A 27,405-nucleotide genomic window follows, 5' to 3' on the forward strand; every position below is an offset into this window, starting at 1 on the left:
ACCAAAAGACGATTAGACCGGAGAAAGGATACATTGCCCAAGATTCTGATGGAAGCTCAGCTAATAGTAAGAACTATTTATGATGATAAATCGTTGTTCTGTTGAAAAATGTTAAACGCATATGCCGCCATTTTTTTTTGGGTAGCTTCGCTTTGGCGCACCCTGTATTGCACAGTAAGGATAATTTAAAAAATGTAATTCAGCGATTGCATTAAGAACTAATTTGTCTTTCAATTGCTGTCCAACTTGTATTTTTTTAGTCAAGTTTATGAATAGTTTTCGATAAAAATAGGTGTCTTTCCAAGATGGCGCCGGGCAGATTGCTTGAGTAGTTGGACACTATTTCCATTGTATAAGCACGATTTGTGCCGCTAAATATGCACATTTTCGAACAAACTCTATATGGATTGTGTAATATGATGTTACAGGACTGTCATCTGAAGAATTCTGAGAAGGTTAGTGAAAAAATTAATATATTTAGGTGGTGATAACGCTATCGCCCTTTTTGCCTTGAATCAATGCTGGGGTAATGTTTGCACATGTGGTATGCTAATATAACGATTTATTGTGTTTTCGCTGTAAAACACTTAGAAAATCTGAAATATTGTCTGGATTCACAGGATCTGTGTCTTTCAATTACTGTACGCTGTGTATTTTTAAGAAATGTTTTATGATGAGTAATTAGGTAATACACGTTGCTCTCTGTATTTATTCTAGTCGAGTTGTGATGGTGGGTGCAATTGTAAACTATGATTTATACCTGAAATATGCACATTTTTCTAACAAAACCTATGCTATACAATAAATATGTTATCAGACTGTCATCTGATGAAGTTTTTTCTTGGTTAGTGGCTATCAATATCTTTATTTGGTCGAATTGGTGATAGCTACTGGTGGAGAGAAAAAATGGTGGACTAAGAAAAATGGTGTCTTTTGCTAACGTGGTTAGCTAATAGATTTACATATTGTGTCTTCCCTGTAAAACATTTTAAAAATCAGAAATGATTGCTGGATTCACAAGAAGTGTATCTTTCATCTGGTGTCTTGGACTTGTGATTTAATGATATTTAGATGCTAGTATTTACTTGTGACGCTATGCTAGGCTATGCTAGTCAGCTTTTTTACTGGTGGGGGTGCTCCCGGATCCGGGTTTGGGAGGAACTAGAAGTTAAAGGGAAGGTTAATACACCCCACCAATATTATACTTTTTTTTGTAAATATCAATTATATTTCTGTAATTTGACTGACATTATCATAAACTCATGTACCCACAATACATTGCGTCAGGAGAGGAACGGCCTGGAGGTGGCAGCAGTGCACTGTGTACCGGCATGTTTGGTCAAAACTAGATGGGAACATGGGAAGAAAGTCCTACTACCTGGGACAGATGTGTCAGGGGGAACCCCCATGGCATTTCATCTGACAAGGTGAAAAATCTATTGATGTGCCCTTTCAGCAAAGCACTTCCTCCTAATTGCTCAAGGGTCACCGTTGATAATGGTTGACCCTGGCCGAGACCCCAACTCTACGAGGGTCTCAGGGGGATTTGGGACATGGAAAGAAACACATTTCCAAAGCACACGTGTATCACACTTGTACATATGTGAAATAGGACAAATTATTATTTACAGGTCGTACTTGGTATAAAAACGATTATGAGGGCTACCAACAGTGGAAGAGTGGATTCAACATGAAGCTGATGCTAAAAAACGTTTATTTTGCCCACAGTCAATGTAGGCTCGAAGTCCACAGCGGGCGGCTTCCTGTGATGGATGTGAATCGGCTCAGTAAGTATTAAAGTGCCCAAAGAGTTTTGTCATGTTACGTTGCTAGTAGATGATAAAAAAAACTAAGGTAGCCAGCTACTGTATCTAAGAGCACCGTGCCATGAGAAAAGGACTGGCCCACTCATATGGTTCTAGCATGGTGTGGAGGATGGAAAAAGCTAGCTAATTAGCAAGAAACCTAGCTACTAGCTAACTAGCAAGAAACCTAACTACTAGCTAACTAGCAAGAAACCTAGCTACTAGCTAACTAGCAAGAAACCTAGCTACTAGCTAACTAGCAACAAACCTAGCTATTAGCTAACTAGCAAGAAACCTAGCTACTGGCTAACTAGCAAGAAACCTAGCTACTAGCTAACTAGCAAGAAACCTAGCTACTGGCTAACTAGTAATAAACCTAGCTACTGGCTAACTAGCAAGAAACCTAGCTACTAGCTAACTAGCAAGAAACCTAGCTACTGGCTAACTAGCAAGAAACCTAGCTACTGGCTAACTAGCAAGAAACCTAGCTACTAGCTAACTAGCAAGAAACCTAGCTACTGGCTAACTAGCAAGAAACCTAGCTACTGGCTAACTAGCAAGAAACCTAGCTACTAGCTAACTAGCAAGAAACCTAGCTACTACAACTCCTTCAACATAATACTGCTCGTTTTGTAGAAATTAATGGTCAAATATCAATCAAATTAAAGTAATTGTTTATTTCACAGTCTTTATTTTAGCTGAACAGCCTGACCTTTATTTCCCGATATAACTCACAGGATATCATAGTAGCCAATGTTTGTGGTAGACATGATACCCGGATTTACAGCTGCTAGTAGGAGCACTCAGGTTAGCATGTGGCTAGCTATAGCTACCAACAGAGTTTTGGCTTTTTTTTTGTTTATCTAACTAGGCAAGTAAGTTATGAACAAATTATTATTTACAATGACGGCCTACTCCGGCCAAGCCCTAACGACGCTGGGCCAATTGTGCGCCGCCCTATGGGAATCCCAATCACGGCCAATTGTGATACAGCCTAGAATCAAGCTTAGAATCAAACCAGGTCTGTAGTGTTGCTTCTTGCACTGAGATGCAGTGCCTTAGACCGCTGCGCCACTCAGGAGCCCTAAATCTGCTTACCACTAGTAGGATTTTAGCACAGCCCTTTTTCCACCCTGCTGGCTTACCTCTACGTTGTATTTATTATGGATCCCCATTAGCAGCTACTCTTCCTGGGGTTTATTATGGATCCCCATTAGCAGCTACTCTTCCTGGGGTTTATAATGGATCCCCATTAGCAGCTACTCTTCCTGGGGTTTATTATGGGTCCCCATTAGCAGCTAATCTTCCTGGGGTTTATTATGGATCCCCATTAGCAGCTACTCTTCCTGGGGTTTATAATGGATCCCCATTAGCAGATACTCTTCCTGGGGTTTATTATGGATCCCCATTAGCAGCTACTCTTCCTGGGGTTTATTATGGATCCCCACTAGCAGCTACTCTTCCTGGGGTTTATTATGGATCCCCATTAGCAGCTACTCTTCCTGGGGTTTATTATGGGTCCCCACTAGCAGCTACACTTCCTGGGGTTTATTATGGGTCCCCATTAGCAGCTACTCTTCCTGGGGTTTATTATGGGTCCCCATTATGGGTCCCCCAGCTCTTTGTTGTGTTTCAGTGATTTCAACTGCTGTAGTAGCTGACGTGTATATTGTTGGACTCAATCACCTCTGTCATTACCTCCCTTATATCTGTCTGTTCCCCCACTCTGATCCCCGCTTCAGCACTGATTGTCGTATGTCCTTGTATACCCGTGTGCCTACGTTGTTCCTGTCTTGTTCCATGTCTGTTCAGATGAAATGTTTGACTCCCTGTACCTGCTTGTCTACTCCAGCGTCGGTCCTTACACTTCCATTGAAGGACATCGTCCATTGTCCTTCCCTATATGCGTGCTGACAGTCCGTTGTTCATTTATTTAGAGTGAAATAGCATTTTATCTGATCAGGGGTTAGGGTCTTACCTTGTATCTGGTTATTGTTTTTCTTTTTCCTATTGCCATAAAAAAAAAAAAAATCCCACGTTAATTTTATATCCTGAGATTTTGACTATTCCCTAAATATTTTTAGCAAAGGGGGCATTGAGATTTCAATATTGGTCAGGTATATCAAGATATCATCTGCAAATAAGTTTAGTTTATATTCATGTTTACCAATACTGACACCTGTTACGTTTGGGTCCTGTCTAATTCTTGTTGCAAGCAGTTCAATTGCCAGTGCAAACAGGAGGGGGAGAGAGGACATCCCTGTCTTGTTCCCCTTTCTAAAGTAATTTCATGCAATAATGTATTATTTGGGTATATGTTAGATTAAATGGGCTGGTTGCCTCTTTATGTCCTCTAAATGTAGCTAATACCATTCTCACTGGTTTATTCCAGGATTATTACTGATGACTAATATTAAAATATTTCAGTAATCCTAAAAAGCTAAATATTAGTTATCAATTCACATCAATGATAATCAAATATAGATAGAATTGATACATATGAATATATAGACATTTTACAATTTTTGTACTGTCTTGGAGGCACCTGGTGTACCCGGTACCTGTCAAACATGAGCCTATCACAACCTGTCAAACATGAACCTATCACAATAATTAAAATAAAAGGTCCAGGAAACTGTAGGATATTACACCACTGTGAATCATTACACCACTGTGAAACATTACACCACTGTGAATCATTACACCACTGTGAATCATTATACCACTATGAATCATTACACCACTACGAATCATTATACTACTATGAATCATTACACCACCATGAATCATTACACCACTACGAATCATTACACCACTACGAATCATTACACCACTACGAATCATTACACCACTACGAATCATTACGCCACTACGAATCATTACGCTGCTATGAATCATTACCCCACTATGAATCATTACACCACTATGAATCATTACACCACTATGAATCATTACACCACTGTGAATTATTATACCACTATGAATCATTACAGCAATATGAATCATTACACCACTACGAATCATTACACCACTACGAATCATTACACCACTATGAATCATTACACCACTACGAATCATTACACCACTACGAATCATTATACCACTACGAATCATTACAGCAATATGAATCATTACACCACTACGAATCATTACACCACTACGAATCATTATACCACTATGAATCATTACACCACTACGAATCATTATACCACTATGAATCATTACACCACTACGAATCATTATACCACTATGAATCATTACACCACTATGAATCATTACACCACTACAAATCATTACACCACTGTGAATCATTACACCACTATGAATCATTACACCACTATGAATCATTACACCACTATGAATCATTACACCACTACGAATCATTACACCACTACGATTCATTACACCACTATGAATCATTACACCACTATGAATCATTACACCACTACGAATCATTACGCCAATATGAATCATTACACCACTACGAATCATTACGCCACTATGAATCATTACACCACTATGAATCATTATACCACTATGAATCATTACACCACTGTGAATCATTACACCAATATGAATCATGACACCACTATGAATCATTACACCACTACGAATCATTACACCACTACGAATCATTACACCACTATGAATCATTACACCACTACGAATCATTACCGCATGTCAGAAGCATGAAAAATAAGTCAATGGACTTGAAAACCACCCATATAGCATACGCTCCAAAATGGGATGTGGTTTGACAAGAACACTGACATTTTGACAGGGCAGAGATGAGTGTCTGAAACAGAGATGAGTGTCTGAAACAGAGATGAGTGTCTGAAACAGAGATGAGTGTCAAACAGAGAGGAGTGTCTGAAACAGATGAGTGAGATCAGCTGTGGAGGCATTACTTCTGCCCTGAAAACAATCAACAATGTCATGACGCTTGGTGCTGTTTCGACTCTTTCCATTTCACCACTGTTTGGAGGCTGTTGCAAGTGGATGAACATGGCCTGGTAGCCCAGTGAAGGATCCCTTTGAAATGTCTAGGCCCACAGAGATGCTATTGAATTAATAGGCGATTGTAAATCTAATGATATGACTATGCCCCAGGGCCGGTCGCCCATTAGGCAGGATTAGGCAGCCACATAGAGCTGAAGTTTGACCAGGGAGAAATCTTCTGAGCTAAACTGACCAAGATGCACCTTCAAGAAACAATAACACCTCACATTATTCTGCCCAAAAACAATGATAACTTTTCTCACCCAGTGGCATCACGGCAGGGATGTAAAATATGTAGATTGTCCACGCCCAGCGAGCCTCCCCAGGGTGCTGCTGGAGAGACACAGCTTGTCCACACCCAGTGCGCCTCTCCAGGGTGCTGCTGGAGAGACGCAGCTTGTCCACACCTAGTGCGCCTCTCCAGGGTGCTGCTGGAGAGACACAGCTTGTCCACACCCAGTGCGCCTCTCCAGGGTGCTGCTGGAGAGACGCAGCTTGTCCACGCCCAGCGAGCCTCTCCAGGGTGCTGCTGGAGAGACGCAGCTTGTCCATGCCCAGCGAGCCCCACCAGGGTGCTGCTGGAGAGACGCAGCTTGTCCATGCCCAGCGAGCCCCACCAGGGTGCTGCTGGAGAGACGCAGCTTGTCCATGCCCAGCGAGCCCCACCAGGGTGCTGCTGGAGAGACGCAGCTTGTCCACGCCCAGCGAGCCTCTCCAGGGTGCTGCTGGAGAGACGCAGCTTGTCAAACATCCAGTGCTCCTCCCCAGGGTGCTGCTGGAGAGACGCAGCTTGTCAATCATCCAGTGCTCCTCCCCAGGGTGCTGCTGGAGAGACGCAGCTTGTCCATGCCCAGCGCGCCTCACCAGGGTCCTGCTGGAGAGACGCAGCTTGTCAATCATCCAGTGCTCCTCCCCAGGGTGCTGCTGGAGAGACGCAGCTTGTCAATCATCCAGTGCTCCTCCCCAGGGTGCTGCTGGAGAGACGCAGCTTGTCCACGCCCAGCGAGCCTCCCCAGGGTGTTGCTGGAGAGACGCAGCTTGTCAAACATCCAGTGCTCCTCCCCAGGGTGCTGCTGGAGAGACGCAGCTTGTCCATGCCCAGCGCGCCTCACCAGGGTACTGCTGGAGAGACGCAGCTTGTCCATGCCCAGCGCGCCTCACCAGGGTCCTGCTGGAGAGACGCAGCTTGTCAATCATCCAGTGCTCCTCCCCAGGGTGCTGCTGGAGAGACGCAGCTTGTCAAACATCCAGTGCTCCTCCCCAGGGTGCTGCTGGAGAGACGCAGCTTGTCCACGCCCAGCGAGCCTCCCCAGGGTGCTGCTGGAGAGACACAGCTTGTCCACACCCAGTGCGCCTCTCCAGGGTGCTGCTGGAGAGACGCAGCTTGTCCACACCTAGTGCGCCTCTCCAGGGTGCTGCTGGAGAGACACAGCTTGTCCACACCCAGTGCGCCTCTCCAGGGTGCTGCTGGAGAGACGCAGCTTGTCCACGCCCAGCGAGCCTCTCCAGGGTGCTGCTGGAGAGACGCAGCTTGTCCATGCCCAGCGAGCCCCACCAGGGTGCTGCTGGAGAGACGCAGCTTGTCCATGCCCAGCGAGCCCCACCAGGGTGCTGCTGGAGAGACGCAGCTTGTCCATGCCCAGCGAGCCCCACCAGGGTGCTGCTGGAGAGACGCAGCTTGTCCACGCCCAGCGAGCCTCTCCAGGGTGCTGCTGGAGAGACGCAGCTTGTCAAACATCCAGTGCTCCTCCCCAGGGTGCTGCTGGAGAGACGCAGCTTGTCAATCATCCAGTGCTCCTCCCCAGGGTGCTGCTGGAGAGACGCAGCTTGTCCATGCCCAGCGCGCCTCACCAGGGTCCTGCTGGAGAGACGCAGCTTGTCAATCATCCAGTGCTCCTCCCCAGGGTGCTGCTGGAGAGACGCAGCTTGTCAATCATCCAGTGCTCCTCCCCAGGGTGCTGCTGGAGAGACGCAGCTTGTCCACGCCCAGCGAGCCTCCCCAGGGTGTTGCTGGAGAGAGACGCAGCTTGTCAAACATCCAGTGCTCCTCCCCAGGGTGCTGCTGGAGAGACGCAGCTTGTCCATGCCCAGCGCGCCTCACCAGGGTACTGCTGGAGAGACGCAGCTTGTCCATGCCCAGCGCGCCTCACCAGGGTCCTGCTGGAGAGACGCAGCTTGTCAATCATCCAGTGCTCCTCCCCAGGGTGCTGCTGGAGAGACGCAGCTTGTCAAACATCCAGTGCTCCTCCCCAGGGTGCTGCTGGAGAGACGCAGCTTGTCCACGCCCAGCGAGCCTCCCCAGGGTGCTGCTGGAGAGACGCAGCTTGTCAAACATCCAGTGCTCCTCCCCAGGGTGCTGCTGGAGAGACGCAGCTTGTCAAACATCCAGTGCTCCTCCCCAGGGTGCTGCTGGAGAGACGCAGCTTGTCCACGCCCAGCGAGCCTCCCCAGGGTGCTGCTGGAGAGACGCAGCTTGTCAAACATCCAGTGCTCCTCCCCAGGGTGCTGCTGGAGAGACGCAGCTTGTCAAACATCCAGTGCTCCTCCCCAGGGTGCTGCTGGAGAGACGCAGCTTGTCAAACACCCAGCGCGCCTCACCAGGGTACTGCTGGAGAGACACAGCTTGTCAAACATCCAGTGCTCCTCCCCAGGGTGCTGCTGGAGAGACGCAGCTTGTCAATCATCCAGTGCTCCTCCCCAGGGTGCTGCTGGAGAGACGCAGCTTGTCCATGCCCAGCGCGCCTCACCAGGGTACTGCTGGAGAGACGCAGCTTGTCCATGCCCAGCGCGCCTCACCAGGGTGCTGCTGGAGAGACGCACCTTGTCCACGCCCAGCGAGCCTCTCCAGGGTGCTGCTGGAGAGACGCAGCTTGTCCACGCCCAGCGAGCCTCACCAGGGTGCTGCTGGAGAGACGCAGCTTGTCAAACACCCAGCGAGCCTCTCCAGGGTGCTGCTGGAGAGACGCAGCTTGTCCACGCCCAGCGAGCCTCTCCAGGGTGCTGCTGGAGAGACGCAGCTTGTCCATGCCCAGTGCGCCTCCCCAGGGTGCTGCTGGAGAGACGCAGCTTGTCCATGCCCAGTGCGCCTCTCCAGGGTGCTGCTGGAGAGACGCAGCTTGTCCACGCCCAGCGAGCCTCACCAGGGTGCTGCTGGAGAGACGCAGCTTGTCCACGCCCAGCGAGCCTCTCCAGGGTGCTGCTGGAGAGACGCAGCTTGTCCACGTCCAGCGTGCCTCTCCAGGGTGCTGCTGGAGAGACGCAGGGCTGCGGCGCGCCACAAACGCAGCATAACATTTATTTAACAGACGTTATGTAGCCTACGGTAGAAAAATAAGTACTCTATTACGTTTTCCTGTAGCCCATAAACTGGAGACCAAATGTATTACAATGTCATGAGACAGACTTTTAAATCATTAACGTATTAATGAGGAGAGAGAGAGCGGGAGGAAATCAACTAAAAAGGCAAAGCAGACATCATCTTGGGAGCGACTGTGGCGTAATCACACAGACGTGGACAGCAAATGGTGCTGAAAGTAATTCATTTCAACAATTGTCTTCTTTTTTAATTTGCCCTCACTACAACAAGAGGGCATTGTTGGAGCCTATTTCTTCCTATATAAAACAAAAAAATAAGATTTTTGACAGAAGCAATCATTCTATCCATAGATTTATCAGTATAGTCCAATCCTCCAATACCGTCACCATTCACTCCTTAAATACCTCCGTGTCCAGGAAGGGCTTGGTGGATTTGAATAACACCAGGGCTCAAATTGAGTAGGGGGGTATGCCTTACCTTTTGTAAAAAAAAAAGGGCAAAAAGGATACCCATTGTTAGCTTTATATTTTGAAATAAATATATAAAAATTATCCAGATAAATAACAATCTTTAAAATCTTTAAAATGCCCCTATAAGACGTGACTGATGCATATGAGGATATGTTGATTCCTCTCCGTGACCTGCTGAATCTGAGCTGAGGCCTTGCCTTTGCTATTCTGTCCCTATTAATTACGTCGGTCGAGTCTCTCCTCTGGGTGCAAAGGTCACTTTAGAAAGTGCCACGCTTAGATTAAATAAGGATGTGTAGTATTTATTTGCAAACAGCCACCATTTGGTTGCAGACAAGACACCGTGGTTTGACATTGGAGAAGGGTAGAAGGCCTATTTCTCTGTCTAACCTGAAACGGCTACTTTTATTATACACTTTTCTTTGCAGATTTTTTTCAGAGCAACATTTTCTCTTGATTGTAAGCTGTTTTTCCACAATCAACAACGCACAAATAAATATCACAAACTAATTTAACAGAGACAGTGGTGATTTTATATATTATTTTTATAGTCAGGTTGAAAATATGAGGATATGGTATAGACATTAACCTCCCTATTAAACGGATTATATAACCTACTAACCAGGTGTGTGAAACATGCTGTTTCAGTTGTAGCATAGGCATATGAATGGGCTGCTGTTGTGTTCTTTTCTGCCGACTATTAGCTGAGGAAAGAATTGGCCCAAGGCCAAACCTATAGCGGATCCCTGCTGTACATACACTGTTCTAGTTTAGCAGGGAAAGGAGGGGTGTGGCCATTTTTTGTCTCGCCTGGGGCGCCAGAACGTCCAGAATGTAAATTTTTGGGTTCACATGCTTGCAAACATGTGCCTTTGCTATTCCGGGAAGAAATGTACTTTCACCCCTGGATATAGACAATAACCTCTTTACTAATATAGAGGTATAGATATAGAGATATAGACACTGACCTCTTTACTAATGTAGAGGTATAGATATAGAGATATAGACAATAGCCTCTTTAATAATATAGAGGTATAGATATAGAGATGTAGACAATAACCTCTTTAATAATATAGAGGTATAGATATAGAGATATAGACAATAACCTCTTTAATAATATAGAGGTATAGATATAGAGACATAGACACTGACCCCCTTACTAATATAGAGGTATAAATATAGAGACATAGACACTGACCTCTTTAATAATATAGAGGTATAGATATAGAGATATAGACAATAGCCTCTTTAATAATATAGAGGTATAGATATAGAGACATAGACACTGACCCCCTTACTAATATAGAGGTATAAATATAGAGACATAGACACTGACCTCTTTAATAATGTAGAGGTATAGATATAGAGATATAGACAATAACCAATTTAATAATGTAGAGGTATAGATATAGAGACATAGACACTGACCCCCTTACTAATATAGAGGTATAAATATAGAGATATAGACAATAACCCCTTTAATAATATAGAGGTAGATATATAGAGATATAGACAATAGCCTCTTTAATAATATAGAGGTAGATATATAGAGATGTAGACAATAACCTCTTTAATAATATAGAGGTAGATATATAGAGATATAGACAATAGCCTCTTTAATAATATAGAGGTAGATATATAGAGATGTAGACAATAACCCCTTTAATAATATAGAGGTATAGATATAGAGACATAGACAATAGCCTCTTTAATAATATAGAGGTATAGATATAGAGATGTAGACAATAACCCCTTTAATAATATAGAGGTATAGATATAGAGATATAGACAATAACCTCTTTAATAATATAGAGGTAGATATATAGAGATATTGACAATAACCAATTTAATAATGTAGAGGTATAGATATAGAGACATAGACACTGACCTCTTTAATAATATAGAGGTAGATATATAGAGATATAGACACTGACCCCCTTACTAATATAGAGGTAGATATATAGAGATATAGACAATAACCAATTTAATAATGTAGAGGTATAGATATAGAGATATAGACAATAACCTATTTAATAATGTAGAGGTATAGATATAGAGACATAGACACTGGCATCTTTACTAATATAGAGGTATAGATATATATAGAAACTGACATCTTTAATACAACAGAGGCATAGATATAGAGACATAGACACTGCCCTCTTTACTAATATAGAGGTATAGATATATAGACACTGACCTCTTTACTAATATAGAGGTATAAATATGGAGATATAGACAACAACCTATTTAATAATTTAGAGGTATAGATATAGAGATATAGAAACGGACCTCTTTAATAATATAGAGGTATAGATATATAGACACTGACCTCTTTTATAATATAGAGGTATAAATATGGAGATATAGACAACAACCTATTTAATAATTTAGAGGTATAGATATAGAGATATAGAAACGGACCTCTTTAATAATATAGAGGTATAGATATATAGACACTGACCTCTTTTATAATATAGAGGTATTAGATACAGAAATATAGACACTAAGTTCAGGTATTTAACTAGAAAAAGACCTGTCAAGAGGTCAGTACGGTGTACGGTTAGAAACGTTGACGTTAGAAACCTTTTTTGGGGAGGGGACGTGTCAAGACGTCAGCAGGAAGCAGTCAGTGTGTACACATAACACAAGAACACAATACTTCAATACAAAACATTAAAAACAATCACAATGTTCAATTATATTGTCTTCTATCAAAGTTTTAAACTCAGACAGAGACACCCTCTCCTCAGGTTTGAAAGTCTTTTGTAGTTTGTTCCAAGACCAAGGAGCATTGTAAGAGAAGGATTGATTCCCCATTTCAGTCATCGCCCTAGGAACTGTGAATAAGAGCACTGACTGAGCGGAGGCTGTAGGATTGTGATGTTGTTAGTGAGTAGGAAAGATACATTATGTACGAAGGAGTCCAAGCACTGCCTTGTACACAAATATGTACCAGTGTGTTCTGGAAGGAAGGAGGGCCACTTCACCATGTTGTATGGTTCGCAGTGATGGGTGAATGGTCTTGCATTAGTTATGACCCCCAAGTGCACTGTGATTCACCAGGTCCAGCACCTTGAGGTTAAGGTTACTGACTGACTTTATTGTCCCCATCGGGAAATGTTGTTGCTGTGTCATGTACACCTTTAAAGTGGAGTTTAAATACAAAACAAATTGACAATACAACTTTCATAAAAGTTACATACCAATAAATTAAGAAAAATAAAATAATAATAATAAAATAACATTTAAAAAAAGACTAGCCTGCTGGCCTTACGGAGTCGATAGGAACATGAGGCCGAGCTATTTAGGAGAGATATCATACCTGGCACAAATGATTGTCTAGTTGTGTTTTTCCTGCTGAGGGGTGCCCTATACCTGCGCCCAGAGGGGACCAGGTTTTGTTCATACTAGCAGAGCCATGGAAATACTGTCACCATGATCCGACACAGATCAGAAATAATGGCACCACGATCCAACACAGATCAGAAATAATGTCACCATGATCCAACACAGATCAGAAATAATGGCACCATTATCCAACACAGATCAGAAATAATGTCACCATGATCCAACACAGATCAGAAATAATGGCACCATTATCCAACACAGATTAGAAATAATGGCACCATTATCCAACACAGATCAGAAATAATGTCACCATGATCCAACACAGATCAGAAATAATGGCACCATTATCCAACACAGATCAGAAATAATGGCACCATTATCCAACACAGATCAGAAATAATGTCACCATGATCCAACACAGATCAGAAATAATGGCACCATTATCCAACACAGATCAGAAATACTGTCACCATGATCCAACACAGATCAGAAATAATGTCACCATGATCCAACACAGATCAGAAATAATGGCACCATTATCCAACACAGATCAGAAATAATGTCACCATGATCCGACACAGATCAGAAATAATGTCACCATGATCCAACACAGATCAGAAATAATGGCACCATTATCCAACACAGATCAGAAATAATGTCACCATGATCCGACACAGATCAGAAATAATGTCACCACGATCCAACACAGATCAGAAATAATGTCACCATGATCCAACACAGATCAGAAATAATGGCACCATGATCCAACACAGATCAGAAATAATGGCACCACGATCCAACACAAATTAAAACCCAATTTCAAATTCAGTTTGAAACGGTCTGCATTCTACAAAGGTCAGGCCAAAATAACATAGATATAGATACTGATCTAGGTAATATAGACACTGACCACGTCCGCTGCGGCCTACGAAGCGCAGGTCATTGAAGCGAGCCACCTGGTTCTTCAGCACCCCTGATGCGTTCCGCAGTTCCGCCGAGTAGTTCTCATCGTTCCCTGCCATCACCGTGACGACCGTCCCATCAGTCACCTCTCCCAATGCCACAACCTGGGAAGGATGAGGAGGAGGAAGAAAGGATGGATGAAGAGAGTGAAGGAGGAGAGAGGAGGAGGAGAACGGACTCAAATCAACTTCAGACCTAATTTTGTGAAATTCCTTGCAGGTTTTCCTGTATTGTTCAACCCTATTCAAACCAGCTCAGCCATTTGATCATTCCTGACACTATTAAATGGGTGAACCATACATACAGAACTGTTTCAGGACCCAGAAAAAATGGAATTCAAACTAGAATTAATTTCTTCTCAATGCATTTCCTATCATTCTGTATGTAAATCCAAGACACTCCATTCAGTTGGATGTGTTACATTTCATATGCTATTTATTTAACCTTTATTTAACTAGGCAAGTCAGATAAGAACACATTCTTATTTACAATGACGGCCTACCGGGGAACGGTGGGTTAACTGCCTTGTTCAGGGGGCAGAACGACAGATTGTTTCCTTGTCATCTCGGTGATTCAATCTAGAAACCTTTCGCTAACTAGTCCAACGCTCTAACCACTAGGCTACCTGCCGCCCCCCTCTAACCACTAGGCTACCTGCCGCCTCCCTCTAACCACTAGGCTACCTGCCGCCTCCCTCTAACCACTAGGCTACCTGCCGCCCCCCTCTAACCACTAGGCTACCTGCCGCCCCCCTCTAACCACTAGGCTACCTGCCGCCCCCCTCTAACCACTAGGCTACCTGCCGCCCCCCTCTAACCACTAGGCTACCTGCCGCCCCCCTCTAACCACTAGGCTACCTGCCTCCCCCCTCTAACCACTAGGCTACCTGCCGCCCCCCTCTAACCACTAGGCTACCTGCCGCCCCCCTCTAACCACTAGGCTACCTGCCTCCCCCCTCTAACCACTAGGCTACCTGCCTCCCCCCTCTAACCACTAGGCTACCTGCCGCCCCCCTCTAACCACTAGGCTACCTGCCGCCCCCCTCTAACCACTAGGCTACCTGCCTCCCCCCTCTAACCACTAGGCTACCTGCCTCCCCCCTCTAACCACTAGGCTACCTGCCGGTATGTGTGGATGTCCATCATTCATCATTCATTCGTATGATATGTTACAAATTACAATTTGTTGTGGCTAACGCTAGCTAGCTAGCTAGGTGGATAACGCTAGCTAGGTGGCTAACGCTAACATTAGCTAACTGGCTAACTGTAGCTCTAGGGGTTAGGGTAAAGATTAGTACTTAGCTTAAAGGGTTAAGGTTAGGGTTAGAGGAAGTGGAAGGGTTAGCTAATATGCTAAGTAGTTTAAAAGTAGATAAAAAGTAGTAAGCAGTTGCTAAGTTGATAAAATGGTAAAGTTGTCAATAATGAGATTTGGACATGCAACCATTGGTTTGCAAGACATTCCTGTTTTATGGCCAACCTCAATAAACTAACAGGCAGAGGGTTGCGTTCACTATGCTACAAACCCCAATAAACTAACAGGCAGAGGGTTGCGTTCACTATGCTACAAACCCCAATAAACTACCAGGCTGCGTTCACTATGCTACAAACCCCAATAAACTACCAGGCTGCGTTCACTATGCTACAAACCCCAATAAACTACCAGGCTGCGTTCACTATGCTACAAACCCCAATAAACTACCAGGCTGCGTTCACTATGCTACAAACCCCAATAAACTACCAGGCTGCGTTCACTATGCTACAAACCCCAATAAACTACCAGGCTGCGTTCACTATGCTACAAACCCCAATAAACTAACAGGCTGAGGGCTGCGTTCACTATGCTACAAACCCCAATAAACTACCAGGCTGCGTTCACTATGCTACAAACCCCAATAAACTACCAGGCTGCGTTCACTATGCTACAAACCCCAATAAACTACCAGGCTGCGTTCACTATGCTACAAACCCCAATAAACTACCAGGCTGCGTTCACTATGCTACAAACCCCAATAAACTAACAGGCTGCGTTCACTATGCTACAAACCCCAATAAACTACCAGGCTGCGTTCACTATGCTACAAACCCCAATAAACTAACAGGCTGAGGGCTGCGTTCACTATGCTACAAACCCCAATAAACTAACAGGCTGCGTTCACTATGCTACAAACCCCAATAAACTACCAGGCTGCGTTCACTATGCTACAAACCCCAATAAACTAACAGGCTGCGTTCACTATGCTACAAACCCCAATAAACTACCAGGCTGCGTTCACTATGCTACAAACCCCAATAAACTACCAGGCTGCGTTCACTATACTACAAACCCCAATAAACTACCAGGCTGCGTTCACTATGCTACAAACCCCAATAAACTACCAGGCTGCGTTCACTATACTACAAACCCCAATAAACTATCAGGCTGCGTTCACTATGCTACAAACCCCAATAAACTACCAGGCTGCGTTCACTATGCTACAAACCCCAATAAACTACCAGGCTGCGTTCACTATGCTACAAACCCCAATAAACTACCAGGCTGCGTTCACTATGCTACAAACCCCAATAAACTATCAGGCTGCGTTCACTATGCTACAAACCCCAATAAACTACCAGGCTGCGTTCACTATACTACAAACCCCAATAAACTACCAGGCTGCGTTCACTATGCTACAAACCCCAATAAACTACCAGGCTGCGTTCACTATACTACAAACCCCAATAAACTACCAGGCTGCGTTCACTATACTACAAACCCCAATAAACTACCAGGCTGCGTTCACTATACTACAAACCCCAATAAACTACCAGGCTGCGTTCACTATACTACAAACCCCAATAAACTACCAGGCTGCGTTCACTATGCTACAAACCCCAATAAACTACCAGGCTGCGTTCACTATGCTACAAACCCCAATAAACTACCAGGCTGCGTTCACTATGCTACAAACCCCAATAAACTATCAGGCTGCGTTCACTATGCTACAAACCCCAATAAACTACCAGGCTGCGTTCACTATGCTACAAACCCCAATAAACTAACAGGCTGAGGGCTGCGTTCACTATGCTACAAACCCCAATAAACTACCAGGCTGCGTTCACTATGCTACAAACCCCAATAAACTACCAGGCTGCGTTCACTATGCTACAAACCCCAATAAACTAACAGGCTGCGTTCACTATACTACAAACCCCAATAAACTACCAGGCTGCGTTCACTATGCTACAAACCTCAATAAACTACCAGGCTGCGTTCACTATGCTACAAACCCCAATAAACTACCAGGCTGCGTTCACTATGCTACAAACCCCAATAAACTACCAGGCTGCGTTCACTATGCTACAAACCTCAATAAACTACCAGGCTGCGTTCACTATGCTACAAACCCCAATAAACTACCAGGCTGCGTTCACTATGCTACAAACCTCAATAAACTACCAGGCTGCGTTCACTATGCTACAAACCCCAATAAACTACCAGGCTGCGTTCACTAAGCTACAAACCCCAATAAACTAACAGGCTGCGTTCACTATGCTACAAACCCCAATAAACTACCAGGCTGCGTTCACTATGCTACAAACCCCAATAAACTACCAGGCTGCGTTCACTATGCTACAAACCCCAATAAACTACCAGGCTGCGTTCACTATACTACAAACCCCAATAAACTACCAGGCTGCGTTCACTATGCTACAAACCCCAATAAACTACCAGGCTGCGTTCACTATGCTACAAACCCCAATAAACTACCAGGCTGCGTTCACTATGCTACAAACCCCAATAAACTACCAGGCTGCGTTCACTATGCTACAAAACCCAATAAACTAACAGGCTGCGTTCACTATGCTACAAACCCCAATAAACTACCAGGCTGCGTTCACTATGCTACAAACCCCAATAAACTAACAGGCTGCGTTCACTATGCTACAAACCCCAATAAACTAACAGGCTGCGTTCACTATGCTACAAACCCCAATAAACTACCAGGCTGCGTTCACTATGCTACAAACCCCAATAAACTAACAGGCTGAGGGCTGCGTTCACTATGCTACAAACCCCAATAAACTACCAGGCTGCGTTCACTATGCTACAAACCCCAATAAACTACCAGGCTGAGGGCTGCGTTCACTATGCTACAAACCCCAATAAACTAACAGGCTGCGTTCACTATGCTACAAACCCCAATAAACTACCAGGCTGCGTTCACTATGCTACAAACCCCAATAAACTAACAGGCTGCGTTCACTATGCTACAAACCCCAATAAACTACCAGGCTGAGGGCTGCGTTCACTATGCTACAAACCCCAATAAACTAACAGGCTGCGTTCACTATGCTACAAACCCCAATAAACTACCAGGCTGAGGGTTGCGTTCACTATGCTACAAACCCCAATAAACTACCAGGCTGCGTTCACTATGCTACAAACCCCAATAAACTACCAGGCTGCGTTCACTATGCTACAAACCCCAATAAACTAACAGGCTGCGTTCACTATGCTACAAACCCCAATAAACTACCAGGCTGCGTTCACTATGCTACAAACCCCAATAAACTACCAGGCTGCGTTCACTATGCTACAAACCCCAATAAACTAACAGGCTGCGTTCACTATACTACAAACCCCAATAAACTAACAGGCAGAGGGTTGCGTTCACTATGCTACAAACCCCAATAAACTACCAGGCTGCGTTCACTATGCTACAAACCCCAATAAACTAACAGGCTGCGTTCACTATGCTACAAACCCCAATAAACTACCAGGCTGCGTTCACTATGCTACAAACCCCAATAAACTACCAGGCTGCGTTCACTATGCTACAAACCCCAATAAACTAACAGGCTGCGTTCACTATGCTACAAACCCCAATAAACTACCAGGCTGCGTTCACTATGCTACAAACCCCAATAAACTACCAGGCTGCGTTCACTATGCTACAAACCCCAATAAACTAACAGGCTGCGTTCACTATACTACAAACCCCAATAAACTACCAGGCTGCGTTCACTATGCTACAAACCCCAATAAACTACCAGGCTGCGTTCACTATGCTACAAACCCCAATAAACTACCAGGCTGCGTTCACTATGCTACAAACCTCAATAAACTACCAGGCTGCGTTCACTATGCTACAAACCCCAATAAACTACCAGGCTGCGTTCACTATGCTACAAACCTCAATAAACTAACAGGCTGCGTTCACTATACTACAAACCCCAATAAACTACCAGGCTGCGTTCACTATGCTACAAACCCCAATAAACTAACAGGCTGCGTTCACTATGCTACAAACCCCAATAAACTACCAGGCTGCGTTCACTATGCTACAAACCCCAATAAACTACCAGGCTGCGTTCACTATACTACAAACCCCAATAAACTACCAGGCTGCGTTCACTATGCTACAAACCCCAATAAACTACCAGGCTGCGTTCACTATGCTACAAACCCCAATAAACTAACAGGCTGCGTTCACTATGCTACAAACCCCAATAAACTATCAGGCTGAGGGCTGCGTTCACTATGCTACAAACCCCAATAAACTACCAGGCTGCGTTCACTATACTACAAACCCCAATAAACTAACAGGCTGCGTTCACTATGCTACAAACCCCAATAAACTACCAGGCTGCGTTCACTATGCTACAAACCCCAATAAACTAACAGGCAGAGGGTTGCGTTCACTATGCTACAAACCCCAATAAACTACCAGGCTGCGTTCACTATGCTACAAACCCCAATAAACTACCAGGCTGCGTTCACTATGCTACAAACCCCAATAAACTACCAGGCTGCGTTCACTATGCTACAAACCCCAATAAACTACCAGGCTGCGTTCACTATGCTACAAACCCCAATAAACTACCAGGCTGCGTTCACTATGCTACAAACCCCAATAAACTAACAGGCTGCGTTCACTATGCTACAAACCCCAATAAACTACCAGGCTGCGTTCACTATGCTACAAACCCCAATAAACTAACAGGCAGAGGGCTGCGTTCACTATGCTACAAACCCCAATAAACTAACAGGCTGCGTTCACTATGCTACAAACCCCAATAAACTACCAGGCTGCGTTCACTATGCTACAAACCCCAATAAACTACCAGGCTGCGTTCACTATGCTACAAACCCCAATAAACTACCAGGCTGCGTTCACTATGCTACAAACCCCAATAAACTACCAGGCTGCGTTCACTATGCTACAAACCCCAATAAACTAACAGGCTGCGTTCACTATGCTACAAACCCCAATAAACTACCAGGCTGCGTTCACTATGCTACAAACCCCAATAAACTACCAGGCTGCGTTCACTATGCTACAAACCCCAATAAACTAACAGGCTGCGTTCACTATACTACAAACCCCAATAAACTACCAGGCTGCGTTCACTATGCTACAAACCCCAATAAACTACCAGGCTGCGTTCACTATGCTACAAACCCCAATAAACTACCAGGCTGCGTTCACTATGCTACAAACCCCAATAAACTAACAGGCAGAGGGTTGCGTTCACTATGCTACAAACCCCAATAAACTAACAGGCTGCGTTCACTATGCTACAATGTATGGTAATGTTATTAAAATGTGTAACCGCCTTAATTTTGCTGGACCCCAGGAAGAGTAGCTGCTGCCTTGGCAGAAACTAATGGGGATCCATAATAAACCCCAGGAAGAGTAGCTGCTGCTGCCTTGACAGGAACTAATGGGGATCCATAATAAACCCACCAGGAAGAGTAGCTGCTGCCTTGGCAGGAACTAATGGGGATCCATAATAAACCCCAGGAAGAGTAGCTGCTGCCTTGGCAGGAACTAATGGGGATCCATAATAAACCCCAGGAAGAGTAGCTGCTGCCTTGGCAGGAACTAATGGGGATCCATAATAAACCCCAGGAAGAGTAGCTGCTGCCTTGGTAGGAACTAATGGGGATCCATAATAAACCCCGGGAAGAGTAGCTGCTGCCTTGGCAGGAACTAATGGTTATCCATAATAAACCCCGGGAAGAGTAGCTGCTGCCTTGGCAGGAACTAATGGGGATCCATAATAAACCCCAGGAAGAGTAGCTGCTGCCTTGGTAGGAACTAATGGGGATCCATAATAAACCCCAGGAAGAGTAGCTGCTGCCTTGGCAGGAACTAATGGGGATCCATAATAAACCCCAGGAAGAGTAGCTGCTGCCTTGGTAGGAACTAATGGGGATCCATAATAAACCCCAGGAAGAGTAGCTGCTGCCTTGGCAGGAACTAATGGGGATCCAAAATAAACCCCAGGAAGAGTAGCTGCTGCCTTGGCAGGAACTAATGGGGATCCATAATAAACCCCAGGAAGAGTAGCTGCTGCCTTGGCAGGAACTAATGGGGATCCATAATAAACCCCAGGAAGAGTAGCTGCTGCCTTGGCAGGAACTAATGGGGATCCATAATAAACCCCAGGAAGAGTAGCTGCTGCCTTGGCAGGAACTAATGGGGATCCATAATAAACCCCCATGAGATCATGTGTTATATATTTCCATGAGACCATGTGTTATATATTTCCATGTGTTATATATTTTCATGAGATCATGTGTTATATATTTCCATGAGATCCTGTGTTATATATTTCCATGAGATGATGTGTTATATATTTCCAAGTGTTATATATTTCCATGAGATCATGTGTTATATATTTCCATAAGAGCAGGTGTTATATATTTCCATGTGTTATATATTTCCATGAGATCATGTGTTATATATTTCCATGAGATCCTGTGTTATATATTTCCATGTGTTATATATTTCCATGAGATCATGTGTTATATATTTCCATGAGATCATGTGTTATATATTTCCATGAGACCATGTGTTATATATTTCCATGTGTTATATATTTTCATGAGATCATGTGTTATATATTTCCATGTGTTATATATTTCCATGAGATCATGTGTTATATATTTCCATGAGATCATGTGTTATATATTTCCATGAGATCATGTGTTATATATTTCCATGAGATGATGTGTTATATATTTCCAAGTGTTATATATTTCCATGAGATCATGTGTTATATATTTCCATAAGACCATGTGTTATATATTTCCAAGTGTTATATATTTCCATGAGATCATGTGTTATATATTTCCATGAGATCATGTGTTATATATTTCCATGTGTTATATATTTCCATGAGACCATGTGTTATATATTTCCAAGTGTTATATATTTCCATGAGATCATGTGTTATATATTTCCATAAGAGCATGTGTTATATATTTCCAAGTGTTATATATTTCCATAAGATCATGTGTTATATATTTCCATGTGTTATATATTTCCATGAGACCATGTGTTATATATTTCCATGTGTTATATATTTCCATAAGACCATGTGTTATATATTTCAAAGTGTTATATATTTCCATAAGACCATGTGTTATATATTTCAATGTGTTATATATTTCCATAAGACCATGTGTTATATATTTCCATGTGTATATATTTACATAAGACCATGTGTTATATATTTCCATGTGTTATATATTGCCATAAGACCATGTGTTATATATTTCAAAGTGTTATATATTTCCATAAGACCATGTGTTATATATTTCAATGTGTTATATATTTCCATAAGACCATGTGTTATATATTTCCATGTGTATATATTTACATAAGACCATGTGCTATATATTTCAAAGTGTTATATATTTCCATAAGACCATGTGTTATATATTTCAAAGTGTTATATATTTCCATAAGACCATGTGCTATATATTTCCATGTGTTATATATTTCCATGAGACCATGTGTTATATATTTCCATGTGTTATATATTTCCATGAGACCATGTGTTATATATTTCCATGTGTTATATATTTCCATAAGACCATGTGTTATATATTTCCATGTGTTATATATTTCCATAAGACCATGTGTTATATATTTCAATGTGTTATATATTTACATAAGACCATGTGTTATATATTTCAATGTGTTATATATTTCCATAAGACCATGTGTTATATATTTCAATGTGTTATATATTTCCATAAGGTCATGTGTTATGTATATATTTCCACTTGGTACTTGGTAAAAAGTTGGTGCGGCTGAGATTCTTCTCACGAACAAAATATTCCTGAGATTCAGTTCTAGAAATATGAATCCCCCAAAAATTATCTTACTTTACTGTGAAAAAAATGAAAATCTCTTAAAAACACAGACATGTAAGTGAATCCATTCTGTAGAGGGAGAGAGTCATTCCTCTCTAGTGTTTAGTCCCCGGATAGGGAGGACAGATGTATTATCTGCTTTAGCACCATGACTACAGGTTAAACACGTTGCATTACAGCGGTGGAACTACAGCCAACAAGGCCGTGTAATAACACGACAAGTGGTCAAGTTAGAAGGTATAGTTCCAACACTACAAATGTTTATTATAAACACCTCATGATTGGGTTGTATGACAGGGCCGTTGATCTCTGTAATAACACGTAATATACATATTTAAAATACATATTTAAAATACATATTTAATATACATATTTAATATACATATTTAAAATACATATTTAATATACATAGTTAATATACATAGTTAATATATATAGGTCAGATGAATCTTCTATCAGTTTAAATGATATTAGTATTATATTGAAAGGCCGTTATTGCAGTGTTCAGCTGTAGCTGATATCGGCCTTTGACGGCGTTGCCAACAACAATATATCAAAAGGAAAAAATATAAACATAAAAGCAAAACAAAAATATTTTTTTTTACACATCAAAAATCAACTATAAATAGTTTTAATGGAAGGTAATAAAACGGGTGCTCCCTGTCATGTCTGTGATGCAGTAGGCCTACGAAATCAACATCCGTTATTCATTTATATAACTTTCCAACCAATCGAAGACGTTTTAGAATTGCGAGGGAAAACATATAGGTGCATGTCTTCTATCAAACGCGCTTATTGTATGGTTTATTTACTGTAGGCTACTGGTAATATTATGGAAGCTGCATGCATTTCACTTAGTTATTTTGTCGAATTAAATTACAATTAAGTGTCAAAAATGTAATAGAACATTTGTAAAATGTCCCCCATTTTCTAAGTTAATTTGAATAGAGAGCAATATAATTATTTCAATGAGTACAATGGGGGAAATAATATCTAATGGCGGTGAGAGACACAACAGCAAGTTTCCAATGTCCGCTCCACCAGCCTGTCTGTCAGTCTGTCTCCCATTCAGAGATGTGTCATATGAACTAAGGTTTCCAACATGTTAATGAAACACCTCCAACATGTCTCCGTTCTGCGCCTCGCTGCTCCCAATTATAAACTTTAAACAATAATGCTTTATTAATTATATCCTGAAAGACGCGCGGTACGTCTTCATGTCGCTTTACTCTAATTTGCTGAAATACTACAACGGCAAAAAATTGTGCAGACCTGCTAAACACAAAGATTCTTGCAGAAACGGAAATTCAAGCTCATAATTTTGTAAAGCGCATTTAAGGTCAGTGCAATAATATTTTATAAAAACATGTATTTTACTCAAACGTCAAGAGGACTTCAGTCAGATCTTTTCTCTCAATATTCAATAGAACGAATACAGTTGTCTAAGGAACGTGTTACATTTATATTCAATACAAAAGTATACGGTAGTATAAGAGAGTGTTATTTACTTTAAAGGCGACGGGGAGCGTCTTGTTGCAGCGCCAGTGAGACGGTAACACCGAGCAGAGGAAGTTGGGGCTGTCAGTCCGGACCAGTTCCGCCGGGTGGTCCGCTATGATCTCTGCCATGCTGCGGTTCTCCTGCAGGCGCAGCCTTGGCACCGTGCTGTCCTGCTGGCCGGTCCCGGACGGGGTGTTGAGCTCGTTCATCTTGCCCGGGACCGGCTGGAGGCTACTGGACGGCGGGCTAAACCTCCGCGTGGCGCTGGGATCTACGGGAATGCGCATCACAACAGACTATGGGTTAGCAGACAGCCAGCGGGCACCGGAAAAAGTCAAGAGCACCACGCCAGTTCTCCTCTGCTCTCCTGTGCCCTCCACCGGAGCGACCCTGTCGGTCTTTCTGTTTGCTCGGCTCTGTTCGGCACGGCTAGTGAGCTTCAGCTCTCCTGCCAACGGAAAATGGGACTCGCTTCTCTCAGCGCGCTGAGTTGCTAAACTTCTCTCTACTACAGACTTGGTTGGATAGGAGGGCGCCTCCGAACCTCAACATAAAACCGTCTGCAGCTGGAAAACCACGTCTGACTGAACGCGCAACGGGGATTTCTGATGACAACGTCTTAGGAAATGTTCATGTCGGTGTCCGTGTCAAAACCCCAGACCGAATTCTTCGTGTGAAATTATATAAGCCTGATTAAAATTCAAGCAATCTATCATTACAAAAATAAACAAACAACAATAATCTTAAAAGTATTTCTTTCTGTAAAAGTCAGGCCAAGACTTCAGTTGCTTCACTGCAGAACCCATTCAATGGCACGAGAATAAAGGTTGAGAAAGCTGCTTTGAACAATTATCTACACCAGTGGTCACCGACCTATTCCGAGTCCAAAAGCAAGCCAAGATCTACAGGTCAGATGTTTTTTTAAAACATGACATAAAAACACAAACTTATGCAACATTAACCTATTAGAAATGAAGTTTGTGAAATAAGCTATAGGCCTAATACATTACCACTGCATATTGGCTATAGTTGAATTGCACTGCCGATGTTGTTATTTTCAGAACATTTTGAAAATATGTTTTAAAAAATGTTGGTATATGATCACACGCTATTAGGGCTCCCGAGTGGCGTAGAGGTCTAAGTCACTGCATCTCAGTGCTAGAGGTATCACTACAGACACTGGTTCGATTTCAAGCTGTATCACAACCGGCCGTCATTGGGAGTCCCATACGGCTGCGCACAACTGGCCCAGCGTCGTCCGGTTTGGCCGGGGTAGGCCGTCAGTGTAAATAAGAATGTGTTTAAATGACTTGCCTAGTTAAATAAATACACGTATTGTGAGGCACAGCTGAGTGAGCATAATACATCGCTTTTTTAAATATTTTTTTTCACTGGACTGGTGGCCTGCATCTGATGGTCAGTCTGATGAGAGGGAGGGAGAGCAGCAGTGATGCTGGGTTTAGATGGCAAACCGGATGTCATTGTTTTCAATGTGAGCACGGCCGTACTCCCTCCTGAGCACTCCCTCCCTCCCTCCCTCCCTCCCTCCCTCCCACCGCTGAGAAAAGGGGACACAGTCTTCCAGCTGATGGCGAAACTCAAGTTGCACTGTATTACTTCTTCATCATGTTGTTACTCCTATGACCAGAGGAGTCTTCATCATGCACCAATTCATGGTGTTACTCCTATGACCAGAGGAGTCTTCCTCATGCACCAATTCATGGTTTTACTCCTATGACCAGAGGAGTCTTCATCATGTTGTTACTCCTATGACCAGAGGAGTCTTCATCATGTTGTTACTCCTATGACCAGAGGAGTCTTCATCATGTTGTTAGTCCTATGACCAGAGGAGTCTTCATCATGTTGTTAGTCCTTTGACCAGAGGAGTCTTCCTCATGTTGTTACTCCTATGACCAGAGGAGTCTTCATCATGTTGTTAGTCCTATGACCAGAGGAGTCTTCATCATGTTGTTACTCCTATGACCAGAGGAGTCTTCATCATGTTGTTACTCCTATGACCAGAGGAGTCTTCATCATGTTGTTACTCCTATGACCAGAGGAGTCTTCATCATGTTGTTACTCCTATGACCAGAGGAGTCTTCATCATGTTGTTACTCCTATGACCAGAGGAGTCTTCCTCGTGCACCAATTCATGTTGTTACTCCTATGACCAGAGAAAGTGAAATATCCCTCGATATTAAAATGTATGAGAAATAGAATTTGGACAAATTCAAGAGGCGGAAGGAAATGTAAATTCAATCTCTCCTCCAGAATACGCAACATCATCGTTGCTATATTCTACTCCCTGTCAATATGTATGTCACAATACAGAGGTTATATTACGGTCATGATTTGAGAAGGGAAGTATGACTGTCTGAATACCCGTTGACTCCATTTCATACGGTCCTGCGGTGCGGAGAACGGCTGTTATCTTTACTCAGTACAGAGTTAGGCTGGCATAATCTACAGGTCTATATCACTGTCTTACACACTACACACCACACACTACACACCACACACTACACACTACACACCACACACCACACACCACACACCACACACCACACACCACACACCACACACTACACACTACACACTACACACTACACACTACACACTACACACTACACACCACACACACACACACACACACACACACACCTGCTTGTGCTGGTTCAGTTAGTCTCAGGACAGCTGGGTGTAGTGAGGACTAGCTGGCCTTGTTGCTTTGTTCTAAAACACTCAGCTGGCTTTGTGTGTGAACAAGGCATTATGTCTCAGTGTGTTTTTCCCATGGATGTCAGAGTCGGAAACTAACATGGTGCAGATATATTTTCATGTCACCCTGAGT

At 43.2% G+C, this 27,405-nt stretch overlaps 1 protein-coding gene across 1 annotated transcript in view; it reads right to left on the minus strand.

Annotated features, from left to right (window-relative positions):
• The window catches only part of LOC120037817 (runt-related transcription factor 1-like), a gene marked incomplete at its 3' end in the record, with an annotated part of 42,270 nt that extends 17,429 nt beyond the window's left edge, over positions 1 to 24,841 (minus strand). The window contains exons 1-2 of the mRNA XM_038983781.1: positions 24,563 to 24,841; positions 13,852 to 14,008 (exon numbers count right to left, since the gene is read on the minus strand). Of these exons, the coding sequence (XP_038839709.1) occupies positions 13,852 to 14,008; positions 24,563 to 24,841 (436 nt within the window). The remainder of the gene's footprint in view (positions 1 to 13,851; positions 14,009 to 24,562) is intronic.
• Positions 24,842 to 27,405: the final 2,564 nt, after the last annotated feature.

The sequence above is a fragment of the Salvelinus namaycush genome, unplaced genomic scaffold (genome assembly GCF_016432855.1).
Source record: "Salvelinus namaycush isolate Seneca unplaced genomic scaffold, SaNama_1.0 Scaffold1891, whole genome shotgun sequence".
In the NCBI taxonomy this organism is placed as follows: domain Eukaryota; kingdom Metazoa; phylum Chordata; class Actinopteri; order Salmoniformes; family Salmonidae; genus Salvelinus; species Salvelinus namaycush.